The 18,486-nt window shown below is 42.3% G+C and overlaps 1 protein-coding gene across 2 annotated transcripts; it reads right to left on the bottom strand.

The window, feature by feature from the left end:
- Positions 1 to 555: 555 nt before the first annotated feature.
- LOC125714474 (beta/gamma crystallin domain-containing protein 1-like) lies at positions 556 to 17,801 on the bottom strand. 2 transcript variants are annotated; one of them, XM_048985126.1, is made up of 21 exons: positions 17,577 to 17,801; positions 16,306 to 17,134; positions 12,703 to 15,976; positions 12,439 to 12,477; positions 11,457 to 11,575; positions 11,100 to 11,265; positions 10,617 to 10,756; positions 9,532 to 9,658; positions 8,577 to 8,612; positions 7,671 to 7,831; positions 7,440 to 7,566; positions 6,972 to 7,114; positions 5,860 to 5,986; positions 5,527 to 5,556; positions 5,280 to 5,392; positions 3,520 to 3,652; positions 2,844 to 2,983; positions 2,300 to 2,423; positions 2,001 to 2,159; positions 1,716 to 1,878; positions 556 to 1,049 (listed from the first exon to the last, which is right to left on the bottom strand). In XM_048985126.1, the coding sequence occupies exons 2-21, from the start codon at positions 16,371 to 16,373 to the stop codon at positions 961 to 963; spliced, it is 5,478 nt and encodes a 1,825-aa protein (XP_048841083.1). In that variant the 5' UTR covers positions 16,374 to 17,134; positions 17,577 to 17,801; the 3' UTR covers positions 556 to 960. The 2 variants fall into 2 exon arrangements, with proteins under 2 accessions (XP_048841083.1, XP_048841082.1); XM_048985125.1 differs by having other exon boundaries at positions 17,487 to 17,801.
- Positions 17,802 to 18,486: the final 685 nt, after the last annotated feature.

The raw sequence follows: 18,486 nt of genomic DNA on the forward strand, positions 1-18,486 counted from the left end.
ATTGTGCTTTTCATACCAGTCCCTGCAAGCCCTCTGCATTCAGTGTTAATCAAGCACATGCCAACTGGAATTGTGTCCGCAGTGCAGACTCATCAGTTTTCTGCATTTTGGTAATGTGCATGACGATGGTACAGAACTGTCGCAGTTTTTACGCCATTAATGTTACATTACAATGAGTCACTCAGGCTGACACCAGCACTCATATTCATATTTAACTATTGGGTATTTCAGGTCCAGAAGCTACAAATCCATACCAGGATTTCATTTCTACCAACCGTCTGAGCATAACAAGTCACAGTCACAGAGTTTTCACTTGGTTGGTAGAAACAAAACCCTGGTATGGATTTGTAGCTTCTGGACGTAAAATGCCCAAAACTGCCCAGGACTGAATCTTCTGAAGGCTCCACTGAGTAATGCTGGAGAAACACAGTGGCTGGGATTATATATGAATATCGCTGACCTAACAGCATCATCATATAAATGACTAAACTAGATAAGACTGAATGTCTCATTCTGTGACGGTACAAGCCAGTGAAGAGAGAGAATCCACGTGTGTAAATCCAGCAGCTTCGCATGTTTAATCTTCAAATCCATGTGATGTTAATAAAAGTTCAGACATTCATATATACAAAAACAGACATTTTTAGAAACTTCGCTGTATCTGATGCCAAAATAACCATGGATTTGGCCTGAAAACAGCAGATGCTTAGGAAGAGGAAACAAATAACCATGTGATTGTAATGTGCTACTTGCCTCACTTAACATCATTTTGAATAAAAGTATCTGCTAGACAAAGTAAATGTAAATGGAATTTCCTAAGTGATACATGTCCATATATAGTGTGCTATTTTTTAAAATTGTACTCTAGGATCCACCATTGAGCTGTAACACCTCTGGGCTCCAAGCTGGCTACACAACAAAGTCAATGGATTAACTACATACATGGAGTTTTTCATGACATCATAAGATCTCCAAAGACCATCTTTGATTTTTCTTATTTTCATCAAAAGTGTTTAGGATCACTTGAGCTTTCCCATACTGTTGTCCTCCTGTAAGAAAAGCAAATGTCCATAATGAAAGTTAACAATACTTGGACGAAGTCTGCACTGAATCTTTTAGATCATCATATGTCAACAGTCTCCAATGATCCATGAGCAAGGCTTTGGTGGTGATGCGGCATTCGCTTATCGGCTAAATCACCACATGAAATAGGATGCTGCCACATGGTGGCGCTCATTAGCCAAAGAGCTACAAAACAGAAACAGCTTCTATCGCAGAGCTCTTGCCATGCTGGACTCCATACCCCCCCCCCCAACTACACCTGGCAAAATTCAAAGTCTGATGGCTACTGAATGTGCGTCTCTCAATTGTCAAGTCTGAATACCATAAATCAAACCATCGTAGGCCGAGGGGCATCTGTATATGACATATGCTTATAGTTTTTAGAAGTATTAATATATTAATATTACACCATGTTTGACTGTTGTGTTGTTTATGTAAATATTTATGCATGTGTGAATATATGAAAGTTGTTTACGTGATAATGGAGGCTGTTGCTAAATCTCATTGTACATGTGTATCCCAAAGGCACAATGACACATAAAAATCATTGATCCTTAAATAATATCCCCAAGCCAACATTTCATCAGCCAGAATCATGATCTGACTGCAACATGGCTTGTCTCACTCACAATGAATTGGCCTTCTGTACTGACCTTTGACCTCTAGCACCAAATCTGGTCTCATGTGGCAATGGACAAGCCCATCTGCAGTGACAGTCCAGAAATGGCTGTCCTTCCCCGGCTGTGGGGAGATGCTGAGCCGGCTTCCAGCCATGACCATGCCTCCGGAAGTCTCCAAGCAACAGTTTTCAGCTACCTGCATCATGCGGAGAGATTTGAGAGTCAAATGGGACCACAGCTGTACTATGGCCCTCCACTGCGGATATTATGTACTGGTACTAATTCTAACAATAAATCTTGCTACCATTAAATCTGTACCTTGCAGAACAGCAGGCCATACTGATAGGCCCAGATCTGCTCAGCCCCGTTTGTGTCCTCTGCCGCCTGAACTCGCATCAGTGTGATGTCATCCAGTGATCCAGTGAGTGACATTAACAACCCAGTTTCCTTATTCAGCAGACGAAAGTACACTGATTTCTGAATTGATGGAAGACACACGGGTGAAGCACACTCATCTTGGGAGATACAATAACATGAACATGCATGGGTGCAGTACACCTGTCTCTGAAGAGAACTGTAAATGACTCATGTTAGTGTTAATCCCACTGGGTTGGTACCTGGATCAGTGGACGCAACGACCCGATTTGCCGCCAGCTGCTGAACTCGTACCAGTCTGCTACCTCGCCAGGTCTCAGAAGAAGCTGACGTCCACGGAAGCTAATTCCTTCGTACAAGACCCACCTGAGACCCAAAGAGGAAAATCAGCAGGCTAGATGTGTGTCGCTCTCCCCTCGGTCAACCTTAAAGGCTTCTCTGAATACTATATACTGCAAACATCAAAAATGGATTTAGACACATGACCTTCTGACTTAGTCAGGGAGTTCATAGCTACTTGCTGCTGAGCCAGCTGACAGATTTAAATAGCCCAAGAGCTGCCTTTTCAGCAATCAGGCAGGCAATGTTTGGCATTTTAAGTCCAGAAGCTACAAATCCAGGCCAGATCCGGGTTTTTGTTTCTACCAACCAGGTGAAAACTCTGTGACTGTAACTTTTTATGCTCAGAAGGTTGGTAGAAATAAAATCTTGGTCTGAATTTGTAACTTCTGTACCTGAAATGCCCAGCACTGCAGGCAGGTGTCCTGTGCACTGTACGGTACTCACAGTCCCCCACCCACAAGCACAGACTGCACCCAGGTGTCACAGCCATTCATCTGGAGGTTCACAGTTCCATAATTGAGAAGCACCTTCCTGCCCCTGAATCCAGGTTTGGTGAAGAGGGTGATGGAGGGGACAGAAAATTCCTAATGAAAAGAGAAATTTTCTTATTGTCTTATTGTTCATATCAACAGAACCTGAAATTCGTCCTAATCTCAATGACAACAATGCCCTTTATTAGCAGTTTCTTAATTTTTACTGAATGCCTTTTAGAATTCGCATTAAACAGCATTTGAGTGAGGATTAACTTAACATGCCTAAAATCGGATTCACTTAAAGTAAAAGTGATTAAATGTCATTGTTGACACACACAGCACACAACAAAAAAATGTGTCCTCTGCATTTAACCCCAGCAGCGTGTAGTGGCAGTACCTTGCTTAGGGTACCTCAGTGATACCTTGCTGGTCAGGATTTCAAACCACCATTCAATCATAAGCACTCTTCCCTAAGCATTAGGCCACCTAAAGTGCATGGCTTATGAAACCTTAAAATGTGTGATTGCTCACAGCTATCCTTTGCTTAACCTCCCGTGAGCTATGTAAGAAAACCACAAAAATGAAAGTTCTCTGAGTCATTGTGAGAAGTACCTGCCTCAAACAATCATCTCCACCACAATACTCACAAAGCCTGTGGTCTGGAAGGAGCGAAGGGCGGAGCCAGCAGAGAAGCAGCCGATGGCGCCAAGGCTGGGATAGTCGCCCTCCTCCAGGACATACATGCTGCTGGTGAAGCCTGAGCCTTCAAATCCCAGCCAGCTGAGAAATACAGAAGCACAGCACTTAGAGAGGCATCTCACCCCACATCCAGAGAGGAAAGAGGCTAATCCTGGGAATTGGAGTCCATTATCTAACCTCTATATTAACAGATGCAAATACAGGCAGCACTTGACTTGCGTAAAACTGACTTAAGTAAATCTGGACTTACGCAAAAAATGGAATTCAAGAGGCACTAATGCAAAAACGGCAACAGTTGGCTTTTTGTTTATTTCATGTGCTCTTTAATACCTATTACTACTATATTTTTGGCTTATGTGTTTTGTGCAATTTTTTAAAATAATTTTTTCTTCCATAATTTAACAGTCACAGCCTTTGTGGTAAATGTTTTATGTTTGATTGTACTCTGCTAATATTAAAAAAGTAATAAAATACATGTTGAAAGCAATTCATATATTTAAGTTCTCATCCTTGCATTATAATATAGACCAGTTATTAATTTGATGGGTTTTCAATGTGGTAAATCTGCATCATGTTTTAAATATATTTCTCACTGAATACTGAAGTTTGGCATATAAAAAAAAAATCGCAAATCAAATTTTAATCGCAATGTCATAAAAACCGCGATTAGATATTCCCCACATATAGCCACTAGTCTTTCTTGGAGTTCTCCTTATCTAAACAAGTGATTAAGCAATCTGTCTGTCATGTCCTGCCCATCCAGTCTGCCACACCCTCCTGATTTCCTCCCCAGCCTGGCTGTGACGAACCACACCCAAGCTTGTACACCTTCCCTCTCATTCCTGCTACATGCGAATCGCTCTCAGCTGCCCCCTGTTGATTGTGTATTTAAGCTCCCCCAGTCCTGTATTCCCCAGTCTGCTCCTGAACCTGTGTCCTGCCCTAAAGGAAGCTTCCCTGTGCGGGGTTGTTCAGCGGCAGAAGCTGCATCTGGGTTCGTGTTTCCTCACTTTAGCTGTGCTAGAGAGCACGAGTCATTACTCAGAAAATGCATGTTTTACGCTGATCAGTGGAAGCGATTCATCAGGCGTTTGCCGGAGCTGCTGACACAATCAAGGCCACGGGAAATAATGCGCAGCAGCAGCGAGACGCGTGATCATATTTTAAAAAGAAGGAAACAGAAAGTAAGACTGCTGATATTGAGCGTTTTGGGCTTTTCCAGCTGGGATTCTGTCGCATAGGATTCTGTCGAGTAGGATTGAAACAGTTAAAGTGTCGATTCCGGTGTAACGAGCTAGCTAGCTATAAAACCTTTTCTTCTCCCACATGAATCTTGTTCTGTGTGTTTACATTATATAATAAATACTGAACATATACTTTACAAGAGGTTGTTTTTTTATAAGCAGCTTCGTTAACCTTCATTATTTCCAATTGTATTTGTATCATTTTAATGTAACGATATCTGAACAGACCCCCCCCCCCCCCCAAAAAAAAAAAAAAAAAAAAAGATTTGGCACCCACCACCCTCTTGAAATATTTTGTTAAAATTCAACCACTGACTATAAGATTTCTTGAATGGTAAGGGTTTGTGGAACAGGTCAGTTATGCCAGTCGAGAACTGCTTGAATAAAGTGTTCAGCTGAGGAGTGGGTAGAAACATATGCATGAACTCTGCAGTGTGTGTGAAATATCTGCTTGAGTGACCTACCTGCCAGCCAGCACTCTGCAGGAGCCCAAAGAGGCATCTCCGGGTAACTCAGAAACACTCCCCTCAAGACATCGGACGCTACCTTTGAACCCAGGCTCTGAGAACAGCTGCAGCTGGAGCAGCCAAAAGGATGGAATAGTACAAAAGGATTGAAATGGTCATTTGCAGTGTGATGGAGCATGATGTGACAAACTGATGTGAGAGCAGCAGGCAGTCACACTGCAGCTTTAACAGCCAGGGTACATACCTTAAATGTAGCAGTTTTACCCACATTATTCTAAAATGGACAAAGGAAAAAAAACATGAAAATATCAGTGAAGATGAGAAGAATAACTATCCTTAGCTTCAGGTGTGATATACTGTCAGCGAGACACTTCATCAGTTCCATAAATGTGATAATTTCAAACTACTTCAATTATATATAATGGATCAAGTAATTACTGGAAACATAGTGTGTGGTCTTTTCATGTTTTCAAGCAACTTTGTTTGAAAAGTTATTGTAGAGAAATTTGTGTTTTACTGAAACAGAGGTATTCTGCCGTTTCTTTGATGTAAACACAAGAAAATGCATGATGTTTACCTGGACCACAGGCTGTATAGATAGGATTTGTGTGCTCGGGGCTCCCCAGTCTTCTGGTTTTCCATAGAGACCCTTCTCAAGCACATACACGTCTCCAGAAAAACCTGGTTCCTCAAATGCCACCCAGCTTCAGAGATAACAAGGAGGGGGGGGGGTGTCAATGTCTTGTCAAACACACCCAACAGATAATCACTTACTTATAGGCTGGCAAATAAATGCTTCAGCTCAGTGATTATTTGCTTCCCACAAGGTTATCATCCCTGTACTAGGGAGTTTCTACCCATTTAAGGACTAGATAAAAAGTGAAACTGAGAGTCAACAAAAGTAAGACTAAGTGCTGAGATTAGAGAAGGCTGTGGGTGTGTTGTCATGTAAGGTGACTTGGTGGCTAAACTAAGAAGAAATATAAAATGCAAAAAAGAGGTCCCAGGGGGCGAAGTCTCTGTGCTCGTGATGTGCCCTTGAGCAAAGCCCTTAACCACCAACTCCATGGGCGTTGCAGCTCTTTGCTTTGAGTTGATTGCTCTTTGCTGCCAAGCCTGCTCTCAGTTATATGCGTGTCATGAAAGGTAAGATGGAGTAGGCAGAGAGAGGATTTCCCCATGGGGATCAATAAAGTGTCATTATAAATTCAATAGAAAGTCAACAATGCCCTGCTTTCATACAGGTGAAAGAGTAACATCTGAGAAAGGCAATGACCCCCACTCAGCCACAGCCTAACGTTTACGGCCCAGAACCCAGGGAGTGGGATAGGTCACATTTATTGGGAAAAGACCTACTAAGGCAGTAGAGAAAAGGTTCATGGTCAGATTTGCTCATGTGGGCTTGGCCACCCCACAAAGCACCAGCTAAAGCTGCATGTTCTTCACTGTATAAAGGGGAAGGTCAGCTTAAGCATGTTAATGTACTACATTGCCAGGAGAGAGTGTCCCTACACAGCAGCTAATTCCACAGTCTCGCAAAAGGCATGTAATACATTAACAAGTCGTGAGAAAGCAAAACCAAGATGGCATAACAGAAGAGAAAGAAATGAAAAAGCTGCGAGCGAAGTCTTCAGGACAGCAGTGAGTGCAGTGCGCACTTCCACTGCAATCAGCATGATGTTCACTTACACGCCGCCAAGCACCTCGATGGACGCTGTCTTCATTCCATAACCCATCTCCTCAAGGTTGGTGATCGGCTCGAAAAGATCTGCACTGATTCCTTGATCACAGTCTGTCTCGCTGTACATCTTTACATACGGGGACAGAAAGTCCTGCAGTAGAAAACAAAATGTGTTTTACGAAAAGTAAATTTAATGCTGAGTTCCTATACTGATTTAGGAACAATTTCAAACAATAGAATTACATGTATTAACAACAGAGTTTTGGCAAAGGTGTTTTATATGCAGTGAATGGAATCAAGGTTCTTCCAAGAGGTTAGTGAACTAATTGCTTTGGGCCCAGTGGCCACCATATGATCAGGCTGTCAAAAGGGGAAGATGACAAATGACAACTAAGTTAATCAACTTTTGCTTAAGGTCCCAAAAAGGGTTGGTCCAGCCCACGTATTTTTAAGGTAATAGACTGGTGCTTACTTACAGCTATCACAGGTCGGATCGAAAGGAGCTGCTCTTGAGTGCCTCCCCAGTCAGTCCAGTCCACATACTCTCCCTCTTCCAGGACGTGCTGTCTGCCCTCAAATCCAGGCTTCTCATAACCAACCCAACTACAACCCAGGGAAATGAGGAAAGCATAGATTGGAGAACCATTCTGAAGCATCGTACAGCACACCCATCAGAGCTGACAGAGTATTAATGAAGCATGGCTTACAGTCCTCCAAGAATTTTCACTGAGCCCACAGCTTGTATCTTGCTGCCTTTGGAGACTGAGCTCTTAGCCTTTCCATGAAGTTTTTTCTCTCCAAAACTGAAAACATTCCCTTCCAGCTCCATGAAAGGTCCTTCAAAGCCTGCCTTCTCATACACCAGGGCCTGAAGGAGCACAGGAGAAACTGAGCGATTGGTAAAAAATAGCCATTTCATTTACCTGAGACTGCAGTGATAAAATATTGTTGCATCAAAATGATGGTCGCTTATTTGATTAGATTTCATATGTGGATACTAATTTGGTTTTAGAAAATTTTTGCCAGAAAGAGTCCTTTGCAAATCCAGTCTGCGACATACTTTAAAGAGATTTTTGTGCATTCATCCAGCTCCCAGTAGGGAGTCACGGTGATTGTAATGCAGCATCTGAGACAAAACAGGGATACACCCTGAATGGGAAGCCAGCCCGTCGCAGGCACCGAGCAAGCACGCATTCACATAATACGGGCAATTTCTAGATGCCAAATTCATTTAACTGCATATCATGAGACCCACACAAAACAAGGAGAACATGGAGACAAATAAAAAAAAAACTCAGTATCTTATTCATGCGTATTACTCAAATTAAGTACATAAAACTTCATTATCCGAGGTAGACAATTCAGGTCCAGGAAGTAAAAATCCAGTCCAAGATTTTGTTTCAACCAACCAGGTGAGCACTCTCTGACTGTGAGTCTTTACTGGTTGGTTGAATCAAAATCTGGATTTTTACTTTTGGGACCTGAACTATCCACCTCTGATCATCATAGAATGCAAAATCCCACTACAATCTCACACTCAAGTGATTTCCACCCTGACTGTATTTTCAAATATTTTAGGCCTTTTCTTAATGTTAATCAAGAGTTCCACCAACCTTTACTTCATTTGGGTTCTCAACCTTCAGTCCACCCTAGAAGATGGAACAATAAAGGATTTAGCACCATATTAAAGGAATTATTAAGGGTATTATAATTTGGTAATACTTTACTTTAACTACATGTTCATAATGCATTTATTATGCATTCATAGAACATTCAGTGCATCTTCATAATGCATTCCTAAGCAGCATGTAAGTATACCATAACGCCCTAACATGCTTTATCAGATTAAATGTACATTAATAACAAACATTACACAATTATAATGTTTGTTATTAATGTATATTAAATCTACTAAGGTTTGTTAGGATAAGATACTGTATAGATACATGCTACTTATGAATTTTCTATGAATGCATTATGAAGCTGCAGTTATGTAAAACGCTACCTGCAATTCCTTACTGACAAAACTGTCAGACACCTGACTCTTATTTACTAAAATTTACAGGAAGATTTAAGGAAATATATTTAATACATATTCATGAACACTAAAGTTTAGAAAACACAGCCTGTGATCTTCTTGCCAGAAAACATTTCATAATATGGAAAGTAGCCAGACTGGAAAAACAGCCTTTTGGTGGAGAAGTAATGTTTGGGAAAAGCAGGTAACTTCATCAGAGTGGCCACAAACTTTGCTTATACTTCATATACATTATAAAACATATTAAAATGAACAGACAACTAAAAGCTTCTACAGGAGGGAGTATGAAAGGCGGTCCTTAAGTCATCTAAGCGAGACCCATTTAGTTTGTTTCCCAGATGGTGGAATGAGCTGCTGAACCTCTTCCCTGTCATCAGATTCCTTCTCCACCTTCAACAAACGCCTGCAAAGCCGTCTGTTCCAGGAATACCTCTTCTAGCCTGATACACTCCGTGTTCCCTAAATGCTCTTAATGTTGCATGCATCTTATTCAACCTATTTGTGAACAGCAGCCTGAAAAATGAACGCACCATTCGGAGGGGTCGCATGGAACCAACACAGGGTGCCGGAAAGCCCCAGGACTCAGAATTGGGGTACTGGCCCGGTTCCAGCACGGCCAGTTGGCCAGCATATCCTGGCTCACTGTAGACCAACCAGCTGGAAAGAGAGTTAGGTTTTGTAAGACGCTAACATGTATCGCGTGTGTCAATAACAATTCTACCCCCCACTAGGAACAAGGCTGCCAGTCCATTATAAGTCACATATAGTCACACATTACGGCATATTAAGCCTAACTGCATGTTTGGCAACCCATGTAATACGGAAAGATAATATGAACTTCACCATTACAAACAGACATGCATGCACGTACGGGCATGCACGAGCACACACACAGACACACACAGACACACACAGACACACACACAGACACACACACACACACAGTGGAGGTGGGATCAGGAGTCCTGAGCCACCGTGCCACTTCATAATTCTGACAGTTTAATCCAAAATAACATACTGTTACCCCTTTAATATTGGAAATTTTACTGTAGTACTTCATTAGTTATTGTATTACTTGCTATAGAGTACTGGATGAGTGTCTTTCAGTTTAATCCATGTCCTTCACTTCTACACTACCTGCTGCACTGAACAGTGCTTCATCTGGGTGCTGTTGTCTACTAAATTAAAATGCATAATCACAACATAGGTTTGGCACAAGAAGACAATAATAAAAAGGTTGTGTAACATGTGACTAAGTGAGCTGACGTTCCAGGGAGAGGCAAACACAATAATACAACCGGAGGGAAATGTATCTCTGAGTCACCCTCACCCTCTTGCACAGTCATTTTCTGATTTACATCAACAACAATCTTGCACTGTCATTCCACACAACAAGGACTAACATAATGCATCAGGGCTTCGCCCATTTTGAAAATGCGTTCCAGAGTAACAAATAAATAAATAAAAAAACTGGCAACACACATGCTGCAGCAGAACTGAAGCGTAATCTGTCACCTGAAAATCAGAAGAGACAGAAACATGCACTGCTGAAAGCATTGTTGTATAATGATGTCTCTGGCAGTCACAAGTCCAATATAGAACGGTACAAACTTACATGCCAGAATGAACTGTTATGGATGCTGTGCTCGGTTGAACCCTGAGAGCGTAGATATCAGGGGTGTTGTCAAAATAGGACGACAGCCTCCCTAACCCCGCAGGCTCTGTGAACAGGTCAATGTGTGCTGGCCTGTAATCCTGAAGAGCCGGAAAAACACATTAAAACACTGCCGGCCTTCAGCTGATACAGGCTTGGTGATGAAATAGTCATGCTTAAAAGCCTCATTCGGTGACACTGAGAAGTGGACTGGTAGTACGATTCACCTGATGACACTGAAAATAAAAAGTAAACTGATGGTAAATTTTATGCAAGAAAACGCCAAGCAAGGTCAAATGCGATGCCTGACATGGACTGGAGGGGTCTGATTACAAAAAAATAAAAAAATAATAATTACATATAACCTGCAAATGATTAATCTCAGAAAAGGGATCGGCAGAGAGAAACAAGAAAGAGATCTGGGTAGAAGAGGTCAGAGCTCACCCTGATAACCAACTGGATTGAACCAATGACAGGGGGGACTGGAGTCGACTGCAGACATGGTGCATGGGATGCCCCTTCTTCGGCCCAAAGGCAAAGTAACTCAATAGGCTCCTCCTCCAGGGCAACTGAGCGCCCCCCAAAGCCAGGCTTCTCATACAACATCCAGCTACAAAAGAGGGAACCTGGTGATTTCAGCAACAAAGAAGCCAGCACTGAACCTTAAAAAAAATCACTAAAAATTACGAATTATACTGATTCCCTGAAAAGTGCTTCTGAGGATATGCTGACATTTGTAAGAGAAATGCGTAAGAGAATGTTCAGAGTGTCTGGCTGATAACAACAATCCTTCTGACTCACCATCCTCTGACCACTCTGACAGAAATGACAGATGACAGATTTAGTGATGAAGCATCCACCATGTCTCTAAAGATCTCAAATGATTTACCAGTGAAATGGGCTTTCTCGTGAATGACAATCTGTGGAGACAGAAGAAGGAAATGTCTGTGGATTTAACATCACTAGATGTCATGCTACATTCTTGTAACATAACAACTATCCTAAAGCATGCCTCAGACTAAAGCTTTGGACCTGAGGTGGAAAGTTCAGGTTCAGAAAGTACAAATCCAGACCAAGATTTTGTTTCAACCAACCAGTTGAGCACAAAGAGTGACATTCACAGAGTACTCAGCTGGTTGGCTGAAAATTTTGGTCTGGATTCGTACTTTCTGGACCTGAACGTTCCACATCTGCTTTTCACCTGTTTTCTCTTTATATGAAGCACTGGATTACAATGGTAGATATACAGCATGTGCACAGCACACATGCTCGGTTATTAGACATGTGGTATAACCCAAAAAAAGACCTACATACATTACCATCACCTTATCATGTCAACAAAAAGACCTGTGCACCTTACCACCACAGTAGTATATACACAAAAAGACCTGTGCACATTACCACCACAGTAGTATATACACAAAAAGACCTGTGCACATTACCACCACAGTAGTATACACAAAAAAGGAATGCACATTACCACCACCTTACCATGTCCACAAAAAGACCTGTGCACATTGCATTACTACGTCCACAAGAAGCCTGCATAAAGAGCAGGACACCCACTCGCCAGACGTGAGCAATTTAGGGAGAGCAAAAAAAAATTATCACTAGTCCACTGGTTAGTGAAAAAATAAATATCAGACATTTTTTTCTACTGAACTAATTCAACTAACTCTTAAGACCCCTCCCTACATACACTACCACACACCCAAAAGTGCACTTTTGACACCTTCCAAAGTTCAAATCCTCATTCTGTATTTTATAAATCCATGTTACCTACCTTTCCGGGACGTTTGTGGAATTTGTCTACAACTGTCGTCTGTAATAGAAACAGTGAGCATTTTTTTCAGCATATTGCTGAAAGTGAAACATGGTGAGGTACTGTACAGTGATAACATTATCTTTGAGTTTAAGTAATTAATCATTTAAACAAGTCATAAGCACATAGGCTTTATTATAACACGTAACCTGTCTTATGTAGGTCTCAGGAAAGGTCTATCCTAAAACAACAGGAGATAGACAGAAGCAAAACCTACGTACAAACCTCTGCCTTCTTCTCCAGTGGAAGATACTTTGAAGGTTGTTCTGGAGGTTTGTGAGCTATCAGTGAGGGAGACGGAAATGCTGAGAGGCACTGGACCACCTCTGTCCCTGCAGTAGGAGCAGTGGGCTGAATGTTTGCACTTGGCAGTGGAGTTAGCGTTACCATAGTCTGTGTTACTGAGATCAGCGGATCTGAGATCATGCCAGTCGAAACTGGGCTGCTCAGGGCAGGGTCTGTTTTACTCTTGGGCTTCTTTGTCTCGGAGGAGCTCAAAAGGCTAGAGAGGATACAGCTGCTCCTCAGACGCGAGGACATTTTCTTAGGCTCCTGTTTCATCTCCTTTTCTTGCTCCTGGTTGTCTTCTTCCTGATCGTTCTGAATTAACTGGAAAAGCTTGCTGGTTCTATCTGTACTAACCTGTTTGGGCTTCAGGCTACTATGGGCATCAGTGCTGTGTCGCTTAATAAACTCACCAGGACACAGATCTGTCTTGGCTTTGTTCTTCCCGATTCCAAACTCGAAATCCATAGGATTAAAAGGTTTCTCTAAATGTTCCTCTTTAATCACAGGCAGGGTGAAAGGAAGCAAGGGTAGCTTAGGCTGACCGTGTTTCTTTAGGGGAAGAGAGAATGGAGAGCCCAACCTCTTAATGTTGTCTATAAAGCCCTCAAACTCATTGGAGGTGCCCAAAAGATTGTATTCACTGATAGAAGAGCTTAATGGTCCGCTGATGCCCTTCTGTGTCTTCTTTGTGAACTTCTGTTCCACGTCCAACCAGCTGGACAAGATGACATGTTTGTCAGTGGAGACAGGCCACTTGTTCATCTGGAACTGCTGGAGATTTGCTGGCCTATTTTTAACAGCACAAGTCACCTCTGTACCCTTGGGTGGGTCAGTGAGACGGGAGGTGCTCTCCCTGACTTCAATCTGAGAGTCGGACAGATTTCCTCCATTTACAATTGGAGTAACAGGATGAATTTCAGCCTTAATGTCTGACCCGTATTCAACTGAAAGTCCCAATTCGTTACTTTCGTCACTGCAGGTACTTGGCATAGAAGGAGTTGTTTCCTTTTCATTATATTCTGAGTCCAGCTCTTGGACGTTCTCGATTACTCTGTACGGCCCATCCAGGAACTGTGGCCCTCCTTCCTTGCACACCATGCTGACTACACTGGTATCTTTCACAGACACATCCTTTTTTTGTGCATTAGAAGGTGACTGGGGCCCATTGGGCTCAGTGACTTTGCTTTCAGAGATTTTGTCATTAACATGGTTTAATTTCATGTCAGTGTGATAACTTTGACTAGTAGAATGTGTTGTGTCTAGTATTTTCTCAAACGTTTTTTCATCCATGTGATTAGTGTCAGTTTGTGGCTTAGTTGCCGCAGGTTTCAAATGCTCTGTAACATGATTTATCAGGTCACCACCTGCCTGTGAGTCCATTGCAGAGTTTGCCTTCTGTAAGGATTCTTCAATGTGCTTCGTAATTCTGTGTGTTGCACCTGAAGGGACTCTTGTGGCATCTTCCTGCATCCCATCTACACCTTTGGGAAGTTCGCTCTGTTTCAAAGGTTCCTGCGGTGAGTCTACCTGTTCCTCTTCATCCTTCAGGCTCAGCTCTGATATCCCCACTTCTGCAATCACAGTAAGGTTGGGGTCATAATTATTTTTAGTCTTAACATCTGGCCCATCAGCCACTGACCACTTTTCTTCTCCACTCCTTTCTCCATGAATAGCTGAAGGGTTTTTCCCTTTTGATTGAGAAGCAATATCATTCTGATTGTTTTCATTGTTTGGCACTTGGCATACTGATGCGCAAGAAGAATCACCAAAATCTGTAAATTCTTGGGATTCCCCAGTTTCACAAGATAATTCTGTCACCTCTGTGCAGACAAGGTTAGGCGAGTCTGTCTCAACAGCCACATTCTGGTCTTGTAGATGCACAGTAATTGTTGGACCTGCACCAGCAGGTTCGACTGCACTTTTCACAAGTATATTCTCTTCTTGCAAATTAGTATGAAGTTGATGATCTTTTTGAGTCCCCTGACCTGTTTGTTCCAAGATCTTATCTTCCCACATTTTCCCAGCGGGTTCAGATGGTACAAGTGCTGGGGACTGATCATCAGGTGGCTGGGTGCCAGTTGTGTCGTTGTTGATGTCCTTCTTCTCAGGCTTGGTTGCATTTGATGTCGATTGACCAGTAAGAGGCTTTATTAGATTTTCTTGTGTGTTTATGACTATTGAGTCGGACTTGCGGTGAGAGGCCTCTTCATCATCCTGTAATGGGACTGCTAAGGGCAGTGTGGTTTCATTCAGTGATGTGAGTGGGAAGTCTTTCGCTTCCTCTGCTCTCGCTCTCTCCTCATCCTGTGTTTCCTCTTTAAGAGGTGCAGGTGATCCGTTCTCAGTCACTGACACTTTGCTTTCTGTTTCCCCTCTAAGGTCATTCACATCAGACTCTGAGGGTCTGCTGTTGGTTTCCTCTTTCACTGCGGTGTCCCCTGTTGGTGTTTCAGGTAACTCATCTTTTTGCATTATGATGTTCTTATCATTCTGATGCCTTTTACTGTCCTTGTTAAAAGAACTGGAGGATCCACTACTACTTGGTCTTATAAAGGTCTTTTTACTTAGAACTTTCATGCTTTTGCCAGCTTCACAGCCTTTTTCCAGGTTAAGTTTAGAACTTGGGTTTATGGAGTTATTTCCTTCCTTACTCTGTCCTTTATTTAGTTTGACACGTTCCATAGTGGCTGACACTTTTTGACTTTTCATAGCAGCTCCTGCCTGTTGTCCAGACATCATCTTAGATTTGTTATCTTGACACAAAGGAGCAACATCTCCACCGCTTGATTTTAAGTGTGACACAGAGGTATCCTTCTGAGCATATTTACGGTACAGATTGTGACGTGTCCCAGCATCACTTCCGTTTTCACTTCGCCATGTGTCTGTGAAGTCCCTTGCCCGCTCCTTCACACTCTTAGTGCTTAGTTTTGTAGGATACTTCGGATCTTTGGTTCGGTCTGGCACTACCACTGATGCAGTGTGAGTGTCTGCAGCAGGACTTCCATGCACAGCCTCTTCACCGTTTTTTGAGTGAGGTTTGCACGCAGTCCTCACTGACAGTCTCCCCATTGGTCTGGGAGAATCCTTACTCTGCGTGCCACCGCTGGCCTTGTGGGCTTGACCTGTGGCCCGTCTCTCAAACAAACTAATTTTATCTGCAATCCTGTTTGCACGCTTTATGTTCAAGTTCACATTTTTCGGATCGGGAAGCCTGAATGAAAGAGGGAATATGTTGTCATTCAGTTTATGTTTAACAAAAACCCATTTTTTTACATTTCATGATACAGTTTTTATAAGTTAATAAATATACATAAGTATGACAAATAAAATAAGTATCATTAATTATGCTGTTTTAACACTGATTATTATTTGATATGTGATTTAATGAGCATAAACTAATCTTTGCCTGACAAGCAATGACAAGTACATAGTCACCAACCATCTTACAACCATGTATCCAGTACAGAGTCATGAAGACATACAGTCATTATACGTATAAATTAAAACATTTAACTTTCCTAAAAATGACAGCTGACTTACGGTTGAGGCTCAGACTTCAAGGAAATCTTCTTTGCTGTATCTGTGAGGCCTTTCTGTTGCTTAGCCATCCCCACATGTGTGTGCCTCTCTGGACTCAGTGCTGAGCTCACGATAACCTTCTTGGCAAGGAACTTCTCACCAGTTGATGCCCGGGGGCTCTGGGCTTTGGTCTCTGCACCCTCTGTGTGCCATTCAAGCAGATCTGGGCTCTCTGAAACAGGACTTTCAGAGAGAGAGGAACGAGGCGTCTCCCCATCTGAAGAACCCACACAGACGGGCACAGCAAAAACAGGTGGCTCCTTGCCCAAGTCCGGCTTCACACAGGCTTTACCCAGCTTGGCTGAAGGGGATTTCGGTGGACTCCTTTCAGAAGGGCTGACTGCGTCCCCATGAGAATTCTTCCGCGACCTCCTCCCCACTGAATTCCTTCTTGCCTTGGTTTTCTTCTCCGTCTCTTGTCTCTTGATGGTCAGCTGGGTTTTTTCCAGCTGGGAGGACTGAAAAGGCTCCAGAGTTGAGAAATATCTGGGAAACAACTCAGAACGGTGGGGTGTATGTCTGCCAAGCAGAGACAGATATCACTGCGGGAATAAAAGGCATTCAGGTGAGTTGCATCACCAGCCTCAAAAACCTGCTCCTCTCTCTAGAGACCTATCCCTTTGCTCACACTCCCAGTACCAGAGGTTGTTAAGGGCTCGGCTTCCTCCTTTTCTTGCTGTTCAGGATTGTAAAGCGTCTGACATAAAAAGGGGGTGTGGTCCACACTGAGAAACTACTTGTTGCTTCTGGCAGTTTAAGGTCTAGCTCGGATCCCGCGCTGCTCTTGTGCCTGGCAGATAAGAAGACAGCGGTCTGTTAATCAGCGAAATGGGGCTGCAAATGAGCAAAAACAGAGAGCAAAAATCCACAATGTTTGTTATAAAAAAAGAATGCAAGAACATTTACGATATACAATTTGTAAATGATTAGCATGTTTCGTTGTCATAAATTAAAATATCAAGGCAGAGCAGTGTCATTTCAAAAACGCTCTGTCTCTATATACATATGTGTGTGTGTGTGTGTGTGTGTGTGTGTGTGTGTGTGTGTGTGTGTGTGTGTGTGTGTGTGTGTGTGTGTGTGCGTGCATGTGTTTACATGCTATTCTCTGCCTTTACTTAAAGAATACGCCACAGAATACTCACCAAAGCAGACCGAGGATCCCCAGATTCTTTTAATCCAGCATTGTTATAAGAAGCGCAAATAAATTCCTATCGACCGACAGAGTCGTTTACCTTTTTCCCACGTAACTTAGTTCTCCAGTTAAAGAGGGACTACCGACTACGTTGATGTGTCTGTCCTGCGCACAACAGCAGCCAGAAGCACATTGGACTATTATGTGAGACTTCGTCAATAAATAAGTAGTATGGAAAGGCGTCTCCACAAAGGCTGACGTGAAATCGTGACCAGCTGGATTACAATACGCCACCATCTGATTTCGTATTCGAGACTCTCAGCAAGAGCCTCGCTTCTTGATTACAGTAAACAATAAAGTGGAAAAAAACTATGTGGGAGTGACCCGGTACGAATTATAGGTCAGATTTTAAACTAAATGCCTGCAATGATGAAATGAATATAATTTATGATTTTCAATTAAATAGGTAATTTGCTGCCTATCCACACCCAGGCGACCCTGCATAAGACAAGTGGGTGTAGAAAATGGACAGAAGCATGCATGCGCGAATAACTTATAAAAACTATCCTGGGGCAAATATGTAAAAGTTCGCCGGTAAACATGGGGTTATCGAATTTATGGGCATTTGCGGTCATGTTTTAGTAAACTCGGTAACTTTTCTCAGTAAATTAAGAGAACAGAGTAAATGTCACACCATCATTGGACTATGCGGACAACATGAAAAGCCTTTCCAGAAAATAACTAATGTAACCTCAGGGTTGCAGCCCAGTTATTTGTAGGACGCTGTCACAAGGCAAAACATCTTCACGAATGGGTCTGATAAGGTCCTCAAACATAACAGACATTATTATACCTTTATATTATCGCTTGAAACATGTCAAGGGTTTTCTAAAATAAATAAAAAATGCTAGATAATACGCAAACAACAACAAGACAACGCTGTACTGTACATAGAGTATCTGTTCAAATAAAGAACATCAACAACCATTTTATTTTTTACATTTCATGTC

Source organism: Brienomyrus brachyistius, chromosome 19 (genome assembly GCF_023856365.1).
Source record: "Brienomyrus brachyistius isolate T26 chromosome 19, BBRACH_0.4, whole genome shotgun sequence".
Classification (NCBI taxonomy): Eukaryota; Metazoa; Chordata; class Actinopteri; order Osteoglossiformes; family Mormyridae; genus Brienomyrus; species Brienomyrus brachyistius.

Excerpts from the sequence above, each read along its gene's own strand:
- LOC125714474 (XM_048985126.1), bottom strand. The coding sequence starts at position 16,373 with ATGGCTAAGCAACAGAAAGGCCTCACAGATACAGCAAAGAAGATTTCC. Across the intron at positions 5,987-6,971 it reads ATCGAGGTGCTTGGCGGCGT|CTGGGTGGCATTTGAGGAAC; the intron begins GTAAGTGAACAT and ends TTATCTCTGAAG. Across the intron at positions 5,393-5,526 it reads GTAAAACTGCTACATTTAAG|CTGCAGCTGTTCTCAGAGCC; the intron begins GTATGTACCCTG and ends TGGCTGCTCCAG.